This window comes from Centropristis striata, chromosome 18, assembly GCF_030273125.1.
Source record: "Centropristis striata isolate RG_2023a ecotype Rhode Island chromosome 18, C.striata_1.0, whole genome shotgun sequence".
NCBI lineage: Eukaryota > Metazoa > Chordata > Actinopteri > Perciformes > Serranidae > Centropristis > Centropristis striata.
The window spans coordinates 29,449,841-29,467,949 of NC_081534.1; the positions used below are offsets into that span (position 1 = coordinate 29,449,841).

At 38.3% G+C, this 18,109-nt stretch overlaps 1 protein-coding gene across 2 annotated transcripts in view; it reads right to left on the reverse strand.

Moving 5' to 3' along the window:
- si:ch211-243j20.2 (uridine-cytidine kinase-like 1) overlaps window positions 1-18,109 on the reverse strand; it is a 33,542-nt gene that overhangs the window by 13,854 nt on the left and 1,579 nt on the right. For both annotated transcript variants that reach the window (XM_059355993.1, XM_059355994.1), the window contains exons 2-7: window positions 16,318-16,526; window positions 11,682-11,788; window positions 10,923-11,093; window positions 6,278-6,349; window positions 1,740-1,929; window positions 939-1,000 (exon numbers count right to left, since the gene is read on the reverse strand). In XM_059355993.1, coding sequence (XP_059211976.1) covers window positions 939-1,000; window positions 1,740-1,929; window positions 6,278-6,349; window positions 10,923-11,093; window positions 11,682-11,788; window positions 16,318-16,526 — 811 coding nt within the window. The remainder of the gene's footprint in view (window positions 1-938; window positions 1,001-1,739; window positions 1,930-6,277; window positions 6,350-10,922; window positions 11,094-11,681; window positions 11,789-16,317; window positions 16,527-18,109) is intronic.

Consider the following 18,109-nt stretch of genomic DNA (forward strand, 5'->3'; position numbering starts at 1 on the left):
ATGGCCAAAATATTCTATCCCAATATAAGTAATTTTACATATCAATAACGATATATATCATGATAAAGCATGTTTTCTTGTTAGTCGGTTAATAAATAGTCTACATGAAATCACTAAAGCCTACTTTTGTCTTTTTTCTAAATGACAAACCTTTGCTCCTACAGCCATCAGGCTGTCTAATTCTTCAGTCATTTACAGAAGAGCTAACAGACTGAACTGACTTTCCACTCGGGGATGAATAAAGTAATTTTGATTTAATTGATTTGATTCACTTCTTATTGGAACTATATAATAATAGATACCAATGAGCTGCTTGCTATTTAGTTGATTTACTGTCACATTTAGAGATTTGTCGCACTTCTAGCGGTATGTAATGTATTTGTCCTATAATTATGAAACACTGAAAGCTTTTTTAAAGGATGCTGCAGCCAGGTCTTGTGTGTTAATGTTTAATATTTCTGTCTGGTTTGCATGCACTATAGAGGCAACACATGCAAACCAGACAGACTGACCTTGAATGCACCACAGGCCATGTTCACACTATCTCACACACACAGTGCTCTCAGGCAGGACAGAGGGCTTTCTAAACTCTAGAAAACATTTTAGAAGCACCTGATCAATGAACTCCAAGAAGCTCCAGGTTGTCGTGGTGCAGTCAAATGAATAGCAGCGATTATGACTATTTATAAGCCCACTAGCTGTGTTATTGAGGTTACGGTTGCGTTTAAATACTCTTCCCCCACAGCAGCCGCAAGTGCAGATTATAGAGAATAAACAGTGTTATCCTTATCAGTGCAACATGCAGTCGAGGCAGCACTTTTTCTACAAAAAAGAAGCCCTCATGGACCGAACAAAGACTTACAATCTATAAGGGTAGAAAGATAAACCGAGCTGAATCAGTAAAATCAAACAAAACAGAAAAGTTTAGGGCTCTTTACCTTCTCCAGCTGACTGTGAACGTGCTGAACAATCAAATCCAGTGCTACAAAGTTTTCTCCACCTGTGAGGAAGTTTAGGATACAAAAGGAGAAGAATTTACTGCAGCTTTTCAAACGGAGCCTGCAGAATAAAGTTATTTAACCCGTTTAAGCCGGGAAAGCAGATATGTCGTTTTGTAGTATTTGTAGTTTTTTCCACCTTTTTTCGGTCTCTTGGCCAATGAAATGCATCAGAATACATGTGGGAGTGTCACAATGCAACATGGGACTTTTCCAGTTTTTTCCACTTTGAAATTATCACCAAAAAAAGACACAAAATGACCAAAAAGGACACAGAATTACCCAAAAAAGTCAGAAATTATTAAAAAAAGAAAGAATTACCAAAAAAAAACACAAAAATTATTTAAAAAAGACACAGAATTACCCAAAAAAGACACAAAATTATTAAAAAAGACACAAAATTACCAAAAAAGACACAAAATTATCAAAAAAGACACAGAATTACCAAAAATGACATAAAATTACTAAAAAAACCCACAAAATTACCAAAAAAACCCACAAAATTACCAAAAAAACCCACAAAATTACCAAAAAAACCCCCACAAAATAACCAAAAAACCCCCCACAAAATTACCAAAAAAAGACACAGAATTACCAAAAAAGACACAAAATTACCAAAAAAAGACACAAAATTACCAAAAAAAACCCCACAAAATTACCAAAAAAGACACAGAATTACCAAAAAAGACATGAAATTACTAAAAGAACCCTTCAGGTTTTAAGGGGTTAAAGAACACTGACCTCTGGGCACCACGATGTCAGCCGACTGCACCGTGGGCTCGATGTACTGCTCGAACGCCGGCTTCACAAACTTATTGTACTGTTTGATGATGCCGCTGATGTCCCGACCGCGGTGGGAAATGTCCCTCTTCAGCCTCCGTATGAGGCGGATGTCAGAGTCTGTGTCCACAAACACCTTCATGTCCAGCAGCTGGCAGAGGAGAAGGACAGAGAGAAACCAGACTGGTTAATCTGTGATTTATGCCTTTACTGCAGTTTTATGCCTTGAAAAATAAACTGCATGAATGTGTCGGCACGAACACCTTCAGCTTTATAGTTACTCAGCAATAAATGCTACATTTTTATGTTTTTAGTGCAGTTATTCATGCTCAGTCAGTTCTCGGTAAGCTAACTGAAAAAAAACAAAAAAAAACAAGGTAACGTGTATTAGTTTATACTATTTTCTGGCTTTCAAACTACAGAAAAAAATCCAATGAGATCTGGATATTTAACTTTAAAAAAATACATTATTTTCTAAAAAAAAAAAAATACTAGCTTCAACTTAGAGCAGTTGCATGAAATTATTTAATTATAATTTATTTGAATTATTTTCTTGATTGTTTAGCCAATAAAATGTCCTTATTTACTTACTAATAATAATAAATGCACACAAAACAGTGATAAAAAAATTACTTGTTTTGTCCAACCAGCCATCTGCATGAAATTATTTCATTATTATTATTTTTTATTATAAATTAATCTAATTATTTTCTTGATGAATTGTTTAGTCAATACAATGTCCATATTTACTCATATTTGCTCTATTTATTAAAATATAATAATAATAATACTTTTTTATTGTAATGTCTCCAAAAAATGCCACATCAAAATGACTTGTTTTGTACAAACCGAACCATCCAGATAATTAAAGATATTCAGTTTGTGATCACAGAAAACAAAGAAAACACATTTTCAGGTGTAAGAAGCGGAATCAGATAATTTATTAATTTTAACAATTTGAAAGTGATTAATTCATTGAGCTCTGAACCCTAGTATATCAGGTAGTTATACGAATAGATGGAGGGAATCATAACAGACAAACAACAACAAAAGAAAAAAAACTGCAGCGACTTCATCTTTTATTTGTCAGAATGTGACTGTGACGGTGCTGCTTTGCTGCCCACTGAAAGCCAAAAGTGAAAATACTATTTTCCGTCGCTCCCCTTATGTGACATTTTTACAGCTAGAATGTGACGTTGGGGTCAGAACGTGTCGACGCAGTCAGAAGCTTAAAAACAGAGCAGACATCAGTTATCGTCGTCACTTTTAAGAGAAAGTCGGCTCCATTAAACCGAACCTCGACTCAGCAAAAACTGGAAAAAAATCAATGAGCCAGCATCACAACAGACGAGGTGACATCGTCAAAAGAACTATTGATGAAAATAAAAGAGAACTTTTTGAGTGATTTAGATGAGGAAGACAGTGGGAGGGGGGAGGAATAACTCAGTTGCACAACAAGCCAGTGGACGGTGTCTGCTGTAAATCTGACGAAGCGACCAACCAGAAGACGGCGTGCTGCTGGATAAGCACGGCTGTCAGCCTATAGGAGGAGGTGAGTGAGGAGCAGATTGTTCCCAGAGGTCAGGGAGCGAGGCCGCGGCTGTAGATCATTTTCTAACCTGCTGCAATAGGAAGGCACTTCGTTTTAACTCAAACAGGGAAAAAATAGACTTCATCGACCCACAAAGCCCAACATCAGGATTTAAAAACACACTGCTGATTCTTAAAGTGCTTTAAAAGTAACAATTAGACTTATTTTTAATGGAGCACTGACTGACTTTTGACTGACTTTTACTGACTTTTGAGAACGTACTATTTTTCCAGGCCGAATGACTAAAAACTAATGAGATAACAGACATCTTTTTCGTCCCGGTGGCCCACCTGGTAGAGCGCATACACTGCAAAAAAAGCCAACTTGTGATTTAAGTTGGTAAAACTTGGAAATATAAATTATTGACATTTAGGGCAATAATGTAAATTAGCACAACAAAGGAAGCCAGTTATCTGCTCGAAAACAAGTTGGTGAGTTGTTGTTACTTGTATCTTTAAGTTGGGGTTCAAAACAAGGGACAATAGTTCTGATAACTCTTATTTCTTTGTTGTGAAATGCGGGAAAGCGTTGAAATTCGGTCATTAGCGAAAGCTAGCGGCTAACTGAAGCTAGCGGCTAACTGATGCTAGCGGCTAACTGATGCTAGCGGCGCTGCTTGTTACAGCTCCAAGAGTAGCCATTAGCGTATCGATGCTAACTCTTTGTTTAGCATCGTTAATTGTGGTCGCAACATTAGCTGACATTTCATAGCGGCGTTACAGTTACAAGTTCAAAAATCTGAATTCAGAGTTGAGCAAACTCAAAAACAAAACTTAAAATATTTAGTTTAATTGTCCAACTTAAAATTTTATCCAAGTTTGTTGCCTTGAAATTTTGAGTTCACCCAACTTTTCTTTTTTTGCAGTGTACCATAAGCTGTGTTTCGACTTCGCGGCTGGTTAAGAAGAGTAAGGAGTCGCTGTATTTGTCTCCAGTCACTTTCTTGGAAAAATAGTTGCTAAGGGGGTCTGAAAAGTTGCTAAATTTAGCAACAAAGTTGCTAAGTTGGGAACACTACTTTGCCGGCTTTTACAAATGGCGTGTGTTGTTGTCGGGTAGAGTACTACGTCACATCCCACTTAGCGATTTATCCAATCAGTAACCAGGCTTTTTCTGGGGAGAAAAACGGCCCTGCTCTTCTACAGGGACGAAAAAAGTCCCGACAAAAGCCGGAGGGGCGTTTCGGCGAGTGAGACACGCCTCATTCCGGGTATTGTCCGGGTATGGCCCAGTAGTGGAAACAGCCCTATAGAGGTCTTGTCCTCATACGCGGGCGGCCCGGGTTTGAATCCGACTCGGAGCCCTTCCCCGCATGTCTTCCCCTCTGTCTCCCCCCTTCACTCTGCCTCTCTCACTCTCAATAAAGCCTTGAAAATGGCCAAAGAATATCTTTAAAAAGAGAGACTTAAGTTTATGCATTTGTTTAAAATAAAAGTAACGTTAATACATTTTTAAGACCTTTCAAAATCGTATTTAAGACATTTTATGGGATTTTTACAGATCATTTTAGACAATTTAAGGCCTTAGATTCAAATGATTGGATTTTAGACATTTAAGAATTTTTAAGACCCCACGGATACCCTGAGTAAGAGGCTCACAGGTTCTCTCTGGGTCTTCCGGCTTCCTCCCACAGGCCCGCAGGAGTGAATGAGAGCATGAATGGTTGTCTGTCTCTAAGTGTAAGCCCTGTGGCCTGTCCATGGTGAACCCCGCCTCTCGGCCAATGTCAGCTGGGATCGGCTCCAGCCCCCTGTGACCTGAGACCTGATTCCAGGCTCTGTCCCAAGCTTTTTGATCCATATATTTCCACTGCATATATATATATATATATATATATGGTCATATCACACAGTCCGAGCAGTGTGCGAGTCTGCCCGTTTCTCACACCACACCTCTCCATTACCATATCAGATCTGCAGCTATAATTGACTTCAATTACAAGAATGGACACAAAAGGCGATTAATCACAGCGAACAGCGGCTGTTGTTAACTGAATCAGAAGGTAATCAACTACAGCCGGGTCCCAGGGGACGCTGGTGCCTTATCACCACGCTCCAGCTCACACACCTACACACACACAATTCATTTTCTCCTCATATACCAGGTCCCCTCTTCACATGCACACACACACATACACACAAATACCACCTGAATATTTGGTGGTGGGAATTTTTTAACCATTTTAACCATTAACCATACACCATGTACAGTTTTAACACTTTTTATGTCCAATAATGTAAAAGAGAGAAAGAAAATATATATAATTATCAAGTGGTTCCCCCCAAAATGTAATTACACTTAAACCTATAAAATGTAATCACCCATTTAATACTAGAGGGCACTCCAGGCAATAAATAGGAACTTCTTTTTACAACAACATTAAATCATAATTAATAGAGAAAAGATAATCAAATACAACCCCAAGTCAACTTATTTACATCTCCAAAATGATGATCAGAGAGGAGGACTGACTAGCTGATATTTGATATTTAATATTTTAATATTATAATTTAAAAAAAGCCCATCATCAGCCTCCCTGCCTCCCACTTGTGTACATATGAAATATTTCATCACACAGATAAATGAGTTGATTTAACGTCCCCAGTCAGAATCAGATGATTTGGTTCACTATTAATCAGCCTGCTGGTCGTTTCTGAGCGACACATCCATTAATCAGGTCTGGCACCGAGAACAGGATGAAGAAAGCTAAAAGAGAAATCTAATTCTAAGATGTTTTGGCTGCATCTGAATAATCAAACGCCTGATTTGAGAAGTCTACTTGTGTCGTGCAGTAAAGGATTGACCAGCTGATAGTCAGTTGTTATAAATGGGACACGGAGTTAAAAACAAGACGACAGGACAAACAGAGAGGAAACTTGACTCGTATTAAGAGAGAAGTCGTTCTTACCTTCAGCAGCTCCTTGTTGGCGAACGCCAGGATGCCTTCAAAGATGACAACGTTGGCTCCGTACACCGTTTTCTGTCAAGAAGAACAAATGAAGAGACGGGTCACATTTATTAAAGTCTGCCTCAAAAACAATACTCATGTAGCAGTGAGATGTTGTTACACTAGATTATACACTTTTATTTTGAAGGAGCAAACTGGGCAAGTTGGTTGTTGCATTTGTGAGCATCCTCATTCTTGGAAAATTTCATATACACAAATCCAAGTATATGAAAGTGAAACCTTCTTTTAATATACATTTCACCATTCATTTATTTTTTGTCAAAGCCCTTAAAGTGATGAAAAAAAGTAATTCAGTGAAATTTTTCTAAATTATTGAAGAATATGAATTACAAAAACAAAGCCCTAGCTCTATTTTCATTCGAGTTTTGATGTGTGTATGTTTTTGTTTTGTTATGTTATTATAATTTTGCACCTTTGTAAGCACCTGACCTTTCATATTATTGTGAAAAATGTTTAAGCTACTGTTTGTATATGGATTTTGTTAATAATAAAAAAAATGTTTGCATTTGTGAAGGTTAACTTCCTGTTTTTTTATTTATTCAATTTTAACGTGGGACATTATTTGCTGCAAAATTATTTTCTGTATTTTTTTGATGAAGTAGTGGTTATAAAATAATTAAAACATTTTTGCATTTGTAAAACTTGAAGGGAAGTTGGGAAAGATTCTTCGATGCCTAGATTCTCTCTTTTAAAGAGTACGGTCTCGATGCAGAAATGTCACTAACTGGACATTAAAAACCCAATTTTTCGCCATTAAAACGTAACCTCCTTGGCAGAGGTAATAAAAACTGGGAAAAGACCCTAAATCATAAATTTCCTTGATGAAGAAAGTACATTTATACCTAACTAAATTAGACTATAATTGCTTTAATACGAATAAGGCTTGAGTAGGCATTTCACGATAATTACAATATGGACGTAACCAGGATAATTCTGCCTGACCTCGAGATCTCCTGATGTGCTTCCATGCAGGTTTGTTTACTTAATAATGTCAGAAACACTTTAGCCAACATGATGTTTGACAAACAGCAGATTTTATGGACTATTATAAGACCTGGGAGCTTTTTACAGCGCATAAGCCCACTAATTTAGGATATTTTAATGTTTTTTTTACATTCACGTGTGAAGAAAAGTTAATTGCTCTTTGAAAGAGTGTATTGGCATTATAATCCAATTATATTATCATTATATCAGTGGCATAAACAGGTTTTAAGATTACGATAATGTCATTTATTGCAATAATTTCTGGGACAATTTATCGTCCAACAACAGGCCGAAGCTTGAGTCGAGCTTTTATAAAGCAGCAAACAGATAAATCAGTTTAACATCAGAGCTTCAGCTGCTGAGACACACAAACACAAGCTCAACACATGTTCACCGCCTTCACTGTTATCTGATAAACCTCATCATGAACCTGCTTTACTACCCAGGAGAACAAGTCTGTGTGTGTGTGTGTGTGTGTGTGTGTGTGTGTGTGTGTGTGTGTGTGTGTGTGTGTGTGAGAGATTAATCACTGTCTCAATCAAAGACAAAATGGTGCTGAGTATGTCACAATCCTATTACCTTCCCCTGACCAGCTTCATGCTAAAGTCAATGGACTGGACACTTCGCTATTGATTTCTTCAGAAAGAGAGAGAGAGAGTGTGAAGAAACAAACAGAGATAGAGAGAGAGAGAGAGAGAGAGAGAGAGAGAGAGAGAGAGAGAGAGAGAGAGAGAGGCAGAGAGCATCGTGTGTGAAAAGCAGAAAGTGAATTCTAAAGAAACAGATGAGTGTTTATCGATTTGTTCATTTCCCTGTTCTTTGCTAAGAGATGATTTAGTGGGTCTTTAACATGTTAAAGTGTGGGTTCCTAGAAAAGAGAGAGAGAGAGAGAGAGAGACAGAACGAGAGAGACAGTGTGAGAGAGAGAAAGAGAGAGAGAGACAGTGTGAGAGAAAGAGAGAGAGAGAGAGAGAGAGAGACAGAACGAGAGAGACAGTGTGAGAGAGAGAAAGAGAGAGAGAGACAGTGTGAGAGAAAGAGAGAGAGAGAGAGAGAGACAGAACGAGAGAGACAGTGTGAGAGAGAGAAAGAGAGAGAGAGACAGTGTGAGAGAAAGAGAGAGAAACCGAACGAGAGACAGTGTGAGAGAAAGAGAGAGAGATAGTGTTAGAGAGAGAGAGAGAGAGAGAGACAGAGACAGAGAGGGAAAAAGAGAAAGAGAGAGACAGAAGGAGAGAGACATAGAGACAAAGACAGAGAGAGAGAGAGAGAGACAGAACGAGAGAGACAGTGTGAGAGAGAGAAAGAGAGAGACAGAGAGAGAGAAAAAGAGAGAGAGAAACCGAGCGAGAGACAGTGTGAGAGAGAGAGAGAAACCGAGCGAGAGACAGTGTGAGAGAAAGAGAGAGACCGAGAGAGAGATAGTGTTAGAGAGAGAGAGAGAGACAGAGAGAGACAGAGAGAGAGAGGAGAGAGAGAGAGAGAGAGAGAGAGAGAGAGAGAGAGAGAGAGAGAGAGAGAGAGAGAGACAGTAGGAGAGAGAGAGGTGACCTCCAGTTTTACCAGAGAAGAAGAAGTATATAAACGCCTCTGTGTCCTCTCCTTTCTCCATAAAAGTGATGAAAAACACACCATGTATTTATATAGAGAGAGCCTGAAGGCAGCGGGCCCCTGCAGGCGTCAGCCCCCTCGGGGCCCTCAGGCTTAATTACATTCACCCCAGTGCAAAAGGTACATAAAATGATTTCAGGCGATTTCCCGTGTGGTGTTGTGTCTTTCAGCCATGAAATTACATTGCAAAGAAATAGAGAGGAGATGTCAGAGTGCTACACTGCCAGATTGATTTTCCACAATGCTTTGGGGAGGGGATTTGTGCTCTTTGCTTGGGTTAATGTGCTGTACACTAAATCCTTAATAATTAGCTAATTAGCAGGGAACTCAATTGGCATCAGCTCAAACGACTCATACATCCCCCGGGGTGTTCAGGGATTTGTTGCTGTGATGGGGATTTTATCCTGGGAATTACCCCCAAAAAGAAAGAAAAAATAAGAGTATAATGCTTTTATTTTGGCGGGGGACAGATTACACGCTACAAACTGAAGTAATGTGGAGGGTTCCAGAAATATTTTAGATTTGATTATCAATTTTGATCCAAATTAATAAAGAATCTATGACAATATTATGACTTTTTACATTATAATACCTTCAAGACACGTTTTAAGACCAGAAAAAGTATGTTTTGCAACTAGTTTCATTTCATCCACTCATTCTCTTGTTATTTGAACATGAAAATAATTGTTTAATTCTAAGCTTTTTGCCTAAGTTGCAAATTGGAGCATGATTGGCTTAAAAAGGTTGTAGTAATGTCACAAATCATGCTACTAAGTGATTTAGTCCAGTCTTAACGGCTATTGTAGTGTCAAATTTTACACATCCAAGAATACATTTTTGAGTGGAGGGAGGACTTTCATTTGTCCTTCTAATGATGTTAAATTTAAATTTTAAAATTTAGATATATTAGAACTAGCACTATAGTTTGTTTTAGCGTTAAACATGTAAAAACAAAGTAAAAAGAAAAAAATCAGACCACACTACAAGCAGAGTTTGGCATCCTACAAAAATGATCATGTGTGACCAAATCAGAACAGAAAAATCCATCAATAACCGAGTTGCTCATGCTGCAGTTTTTAGAGGAAACAAAAAAGGGAAACACACATAATATCGACTTTGGAAAGAGTTGGAGGTCAATGAAGAATATCCGCCTGCCACTGTTGGTCATATTGTCATAATTTCAGTCCTAAAAATCCAAATGTTTACAATTGTCTTCGTAAAAAATGACTAAAAGCGACTTATCAGGATTGCAAACAAGACATTAACCCATTTAAGCTGGGAAAGCATTACCGCATTTCTACCATTAAAACCGGGGGCGCTGTTGCGTTATTCTACCATTAATTCCAGGAAATTGGATACGTCGTTTTGTAGTATTTGTAGTTTTTTCCACCTATTTTCGGTCTCTTGGCCAATGAAATGCATCAGAATACATGTGGGAGTGTTGCAATGCAACATGGGACTTTTCCAGAACTTTGAAATCATCACCAAAAAAAAGACACAAAATGACCAAAAAAAGACACAAAATGACCAAAAATAGACACAAAATGACCAAAAATAGACACAAAAAAACACAAAATGAGAATACATGTGGGAGTGTTGCAATGCATCATGGGACTTTTCCAGAACTGAAATCATGGCGGAAGACGACTATAGCGGAGGGAGCTCAGATATAACAGCTATAAGCTTTCAAATACTTTTTGAATTTCATTTCCATCTGCTACAGAGGCTGAAAAATCGATTATTTAGTAGCTGTTGACTCTTCTGTTGAATTTCCAGAAAAACTTCAGGTTTTAGGGGCTTATTTTAAAATTGCCCAGAGGTTTTACAGGCATTTTTTCCTTAACTTAACTCAATCCATTTTCTAAATGGGTTAAGTTATACTTGTGTGCTATTCATCTCCCAAATGTCATTTAGTCAGCTATATCCATAGATTGATGGTCTAAAACGTGGGAATATTGCTGTTAAGTTACAGAGACCAACAGTTTCTTACCCATTCTTTGCGTCTGCAGTGAGAAGTGAAGTCGTACACGGGGACTTTGATGCTCTTCCCTTTCTTCAGCTTCCTGAGGACGGTGACCAGCAGCTCGAAGTCAAAGGCATCAGGGTGGTCAAAGTTATACTCGTTTTTGGCTGCAAGCTCCTGCTCTTCTTTATTCAACACCTCAAATAAACACACACACAGAAAAAACAAGGTTCAACAACCATAACAAGCACATATGATGTTAATCTTTTCATTTAATCCAATCAGGAATGGACATAATCCAATGCTGTGAAGCATCAGAGTGGAGTTTTCTTTTAAGAATCAACCCTCCCCACTAATATTACTCACTAGTGTTCAACAGACTACAACAGCCCGGTCCGATCTATAGAGACATGTGGACATAATGGGCTCTGAAGGAATCTGTGAGTAAGCAAAGTGAAAACCCAATCGACCTTTCAGAGGAGCGAGGGGGAATAATTGATATGAACTATTGTGTTCGATTGGATCCGAAGCTTTTACTTAATGTGCTGGAATCAGCACTAATGACCGACACGGGAAGAGAGAGGCTGTTTGATTTGACATGAGTTTATTATTCAATATACACTGACGGGGTATTGTTTTAAAATCAAAGCTAATCATTGCATTAACAAACATGCTGAGCCGTTAATCTGAAATATTACTGAACTGATCTAATAAACTACTGTTAAATCCTTTTTATTTATTTTTAAATGACACGTTACATTGAGTGCAGTGAACTGGATGTTGTACCTTGTAGAAAGAGTCCATGGAGAGCAGAACCACCCAGGGGACGTCCAGCGCTTCAATGATCTTATTGGCCACCGTGGTTTTACCAGAAGCACTTCCTCCACACAGACCTTCAGCAGCAACACACAAAGATTTAGATTTGTAGATTTAAGAGGCAAACATTACTGACAGGTACATATTTTTTAATATTATCTCTACATATCTGTCTAACCCTGTAGAGCAGAGATAGAGTAGAGATCTCCACCCTCCAAAAATATTGAGTTTTATTAAAAAATAATGTAAGCAAAACTGCGAAAATTGAGCATGTTTTAGCTTCTCAGCTGTGCCAGCAACCTGCTGCACCAGGGCTGGCTTCACATGTAAAGTCGCTTTTTCAGTACATTTACTCTCTACAGCATGGGTCTCAAACTCGCGGCCCACGGGCCAATTTTTTTCTGTCATTTTGTGTCTTTTTTGGTTATTTTGTGTCTTTTTTTAAGTAATTTTGTGTCTTTTTTAAGTAAATTTGTGTCTTTTTTAGGTCATTTTGTGTCTTTTAAGTAATTATGTTTTTTTCTGTCATTTTGTGTCTTTTTTTGGTCATTTTGATACTGCCTCCAGCAGCCCCAGGTAATTTGAGTTTGAGACCCCTGCTCTACAGCGATAATTAAATATATCTAATACAATATGTACAAAATTCTGCATTGAAATTGATCAAACACATCCTACTATGTGTGTGTGTGTGTGTGTGTGTCTGTGTTGGTGAATTATTCCCCACGCTGCCAGCATTCACACACATTTGGTTGGCCAGTCCAGATTAGAAAGCTGCAGGCTGATAGTGTCACACAGTCAGTGTAGTACTCAGATACCTCCAGTCCCCACTGACTGCTCTCATAGCAGGGACCATATACCTGCAGCTGTCAGTCTCCTCATTTCTGCTGCAGCGCTGCAGAAATGAAGTCACCTCAGTCCTGCCACCGTAAAGGACACACACACTCACACAAATCCTTGTATTTCTACCTTTGTGAGGCCTTTTCAGTGAAGGAATGCATAACCTACCCTTAACTGAACTGTAAAGTTAACCTTAAAACCAATCTTAACTCTAAAAAGAAACAGGCCTTTGAAGAAGTGAAAAATGTCCTCACTCTGTAAAAAAAGTGTTCCATTCCTCACTTTGTAGTAAAACAAACACACACAGCTGTGGACTGTGTACAGGCTGAATGATTCTTAATTCCTCTCTTCTTAATTTCCACATCATCTCACCAATGGTCGACTAACTGCTGCAGCTCTACGGTATATAGCAGCTTTCAGAAACAAGCCAATTAAAAGTGCTTCATATAAGACAGAAAGGCATTTAGAAAAGCAATACAAAAAGAAAAACACACAGCGGTATAGAAAGACACACAGCTGGGATTTGATTAAATAAACAGCAAGGGAAAAAACGTTATTTGTATGTGTTGTGGCTGAATAGCAAGGAAAAACTGGTAGTGTAAATCTTTCTTGGTGCTTAAACACTGACATCAGTTCCAGAAAATGTGCAAAAAAAAAAAAGTTAGCTTTTCCTTTTTCCTCACTCGACCTCCTGGGTTAAACACCACAACAGCCATCCTTCAGGACAACTATCCTGGGAACTGGGCCAAAACTACATGCTGGCTGGCAAAGAGGTGAAAAACGGTGTTTGTTGGTGCGTGTATGTGTGTGTGTGTGTGTGTGTGTGTGCAGGAACAGAAATAGCCTACGGAGCTACTTCTGAGGTATAAACAACTCTCAGTGAAGTATTGGAAAAGGTTTTTTTTTGTTCAGATAAGACCCATCAAGGTCAAAACTGCTGACTGGGACACTGGAGGAAAAATCCCTGCAGTGGCTCCTAATTTCTTAATAGAAATACTGGTTCTGACTTGCAAAATGATGTATTAAAAAAGGGGGGAAAAATCCTATTTGCTATATTCCTATAGATTCGGCATAAGTGACACATTTTGTCAGCCAGCAGCGGAGCCCTGGCCTGTTATAGCAGATAAAACTGCATTTTCTATTAGCAATAAAACCAGAGTGAGGAGATAGAAAACAACCTCTGGTATCTATCAGTGTTTTTCTTTCCTCGCCTCCCGATTCTGTCCCTCCTCTTTCTGTTCATTCATCCTCTCAGCATCTTATACCCCCCCTCGGGCTTCTCTTTTACATTCCTCTGTGTTTTCCCTCCTCTACTTTCCTTTTTCTCTCTTTCAATGACCTTTAAAACGCTCTGTCAAGTTCCCCGCAGTTACACAGTCCGCTCCTTTTAACCGGAGCCACATCGACTCCAGTACAGCAGAGTGTGAAATTGTAACAAGGAACTGTGGCCCATTGACAACAACAGATTGCATACTAAAGACAACGTCCACCTCTCCCTCCACGTATTCCCACTCATGCCGATCTGATGTGTTTAATCACGGCGCATGGACTCAGTTAATGCCAAACACACACATGCATCAGCACACGTACACACACACAGTCCTCATCACGGTTCATTTTACTGCTGCTGGGATTCATCCTGAGGCAGATATTCTACTGTGCTGATCAGCAAGATGGTGGCCTGAAACGCCCACAGTGAAGCCAGAGCATCATGGACACACAACTGTTACTCAAGCTGTCCTGGTGCCGTTTTATCAAGGGTGACTGAGGAAATAAATCAACAATTTTGCTTATAAATTTAATCAATTAAGTTATTTTGAATGAAGTTATTATTACTATTATTATTATTATTATTATTATATATATGTCATAACACTTATACTATACTGTGTATATATCTGCATATATTTAAATATATTTATTCACTGATGTTCATACTACTACATGCAACAACCTATTTATCCAATTTAACATGGTAAAATATTTTTCTCTCAAATTTGCAATATCTGTAAAATGCAAAGTAATTTCAGGAAAACAACATAAAATAATATATTAATAATAAATGCCAAATAGCAGAAATGTATATAATGTGTATAGAATGTATGTATATGTTTTATTGTTTATATTCATCATCCCAACTGTTTTGGAATCAGGAGTTATATATCAACAAAAATGCAAAAACATTGAACGTTTCAGATTTATTTTTAGGTCACTATAAACTGAATATCTTTGGCTTTGGATTGCAATTAAAAGACACTACAGCTGGCTATAGAAGAATGTAATAGACATGATGATAATTGTCACAAGCTGTCAGTTTGAATCTTTAAATAGAGTAGGAAAAAACTTGATTGAACATTAAAAAAAAATAAAGAAAATAATTGTCGTTTGCAACGGTGTATATAAACACCAGCTGACTATAAAACATTAGATCTTGAATTATTTATGCACGCCTTGCAAAGACCAAAGAAAAGCATGAATCATGTACATGCATGCATCCACACATACATGCATCCACACACATGCATGCATCCACGCACACATGCATCTACATATTCATGCATCCTCACAATCATTTGTACACTGCTTGCAAACACCTAAGACTGTAACAAGCATGAATCATCTACATGCATGCATCCACACGTTCATGCAACCACAGGTACATGTAACCACACATTCATGCAACCACACATACATGCAACCACGTATTTATGCAACCACACACACATGCAACCACACATTCATGCATCCACACATTCATGCAACCACACATACATGCAACCACGTATTTATGCAACCACACATTCATGCAACCACACATTCATGCATCCACACATTCATGCAACCACACATTCATGCAACCACACATTCATGCATCCACACATTCATGCATCCACATATTCATGCATCCACATATTCATGCAACCACACATTCATGCATCCACACATTCATGCATCCACATATTCATGCAACCACACATTCATGCAACCACACATACATACATCCACACATTCATCCATCCACACATTCATGCAACCACACATTCACACTTTCATACATCCACACATTCATGCAACCACACATTCATGCAACCACACATTTACACATTCATACATCCACACATTCATGCAACCACACATTCATGCAACCACACATTCATGCAACCACACATTCATGCATCTACACATACATGTAACCACACATTCATGCAACCACACATTCATGCATCCACATATTCATGCAACCACACATACATGCAACCACACATTCATGCAACCACACATTCATGCAACCACACATTCGTGCAACCACACATTCATGCAACCACACATTCATGCATCCACACATTCATGCAACCACACATTCATGCAACCACACATACATGCAACCACACATTCATGCAACCACACATTCATGCAACCACACATTCGTGCAACCACACATTCATCCATCCACATATTCATGCATCAATACATTCATGCATCCACACATACATGAATCCACACATTCATCCATCCACACACATCCATCATGCATTCACATTCATACAAACGCAATCTCAAAAAACACCAGACGTCCATGCCCAATTTCAGCCTCTAATGGCGAAAACTCTGGCCGATACATAGAGGGGAAATGATTGTTGACCAACTGACTGACCAACACATTGAGCTACAGAGCTGCTGGTTGCAGCTAGAAACACTGATGACACCAACAGGACACACAGCAGAAGATAAGTACAGGACTAGACGGCAGTTGCTTGCTCTCACTCACCAATTACAAAGGCCTCTTTGAAGGTGGTCCCTGTGACGTTGTACCATGGTGGTCTGCCGGCGGTGTAGATGGTCCGCTTGTTCGTCCTCAGCAGTGGAGGTTCTGTCTTGGACTGACTCGTGGTCCGTTTTCGTGGTGATAAAGACGGGGTCAAAGGGCACCTGGGGACACGGTTAGGGAGGCCATCCAGGGAGTCATCTCCACTGCCACTGGAGTGAAATGGGGAGACATCAGAACAAAAGATCAGAGAGCTGAAGGCAGATTCTTTTCTACAATACTTTCTGCTTATTAAGTCTCTGAACTGGCACTGAAAACCCAAAGAATGAGCATCACACCTGATCAAGATTCATTTAAGAAGCCAAAATAGTGAATGAGATATATCAAACAAACCATTTCCCAGCTCTTATTAAAATAAAGATTGATGAAATTCTATGATTACCAAGCCACCATGAAATATCTTAGCTCACTGAATACATTAGTGTAAATAACAGGAATTTATGTGCAGACTTTGGTGCAAAAAGCAGCTCTGATTAAGTCCATGTGACTTGTTTTTCTGCACATTTACTATTTAATCTTTCTGTATATGCTTGTTGCCATCAGAAATGCCTTTTAAGCTCATAGTTGGCCCCATGCTGCTGCTCCAATACAGGCATTTAAGTTGTTCTGTAGTATCTGCAGGCTCCACAGAGCTAAAAGTAAGACAGGTCTTAGAGCCAAAAGTAGCTTTTTTTTCTGATCAAACATAGCAAATCAAAGTAATGAGGCTATAAATGAACAGAAAGTGATTTTAACAAGACCTCCAATGTTTTAAAAATGGGCCCAAATGTAATCATTTAAAGCCCTTGCTCTTTCGTGGAGCTGCAGATACTCCACTGTCCTGCAGAGAGAGAAAAGAGGGACTCTGTGTGCTCTCGTGTCCCTCTGTGAACTCTGCTCTCTACAGTGAGGTCTCTGCTGTCGGTGTGGTTGAGGGGGAGGGAGGGAGAACTTGCCAACTCTCCCCAGGAAATCACACCGCTGCCCTGGACTCAGACCAGCATGGGGTGGGGCCAGCGTTCACATGAGTAAGGCTGTCATCACTTGGCCGGGACATTTCGTGACCAGAATCCAGCTCAATCTGTCCTCACGGTGTCTCGTACATTTTGTGCACTATATGCTCTGTGAGCAATACGTCATTTAGATAAGATTAAAACTTCTACAAACAGTCTGAACCGCCTCTTTCTGCTCTTCAGGTCCTAGTTTTGTGGTACGGCTACTCATGATTTTTCTGGTCTATATCAGGTCTATCACGATTATCTATCACTATAACTCACTGACTTTGGAACATCATGCATTCATTCAACTTTAATCAAAATCAATTAGTATAATTCAGATATAAAATACAAATTAAAAGAAATGTAAAGATACATTAAAATAATATATAAATCTATAAATAATACTATGTATTTTGAAATAAATAATGTAAAAATTATTAATTAAATTAATTACACTAAAATAAATGAAATAAAAAATAAAAAATGTAAAGATAAATCAAAATAATATATAACTCAAAATAAATACTATATATATTTTGAAATAAATAATGTAAAAACAAATTAAATTGATTAGACTAAAATAAATGAAATACAAATTTAAAGAAATATAAAGATAAATTAAAATAACATATGAATAAAAATAAATAATACTATGTATTTCAAAATAAATCATGTAAAATTAATAAATTGAATGATAAAGTAAATAAATTATACAGTATATTCAGTGGTTAATATATTTCTGATTTACCTTATGTTGA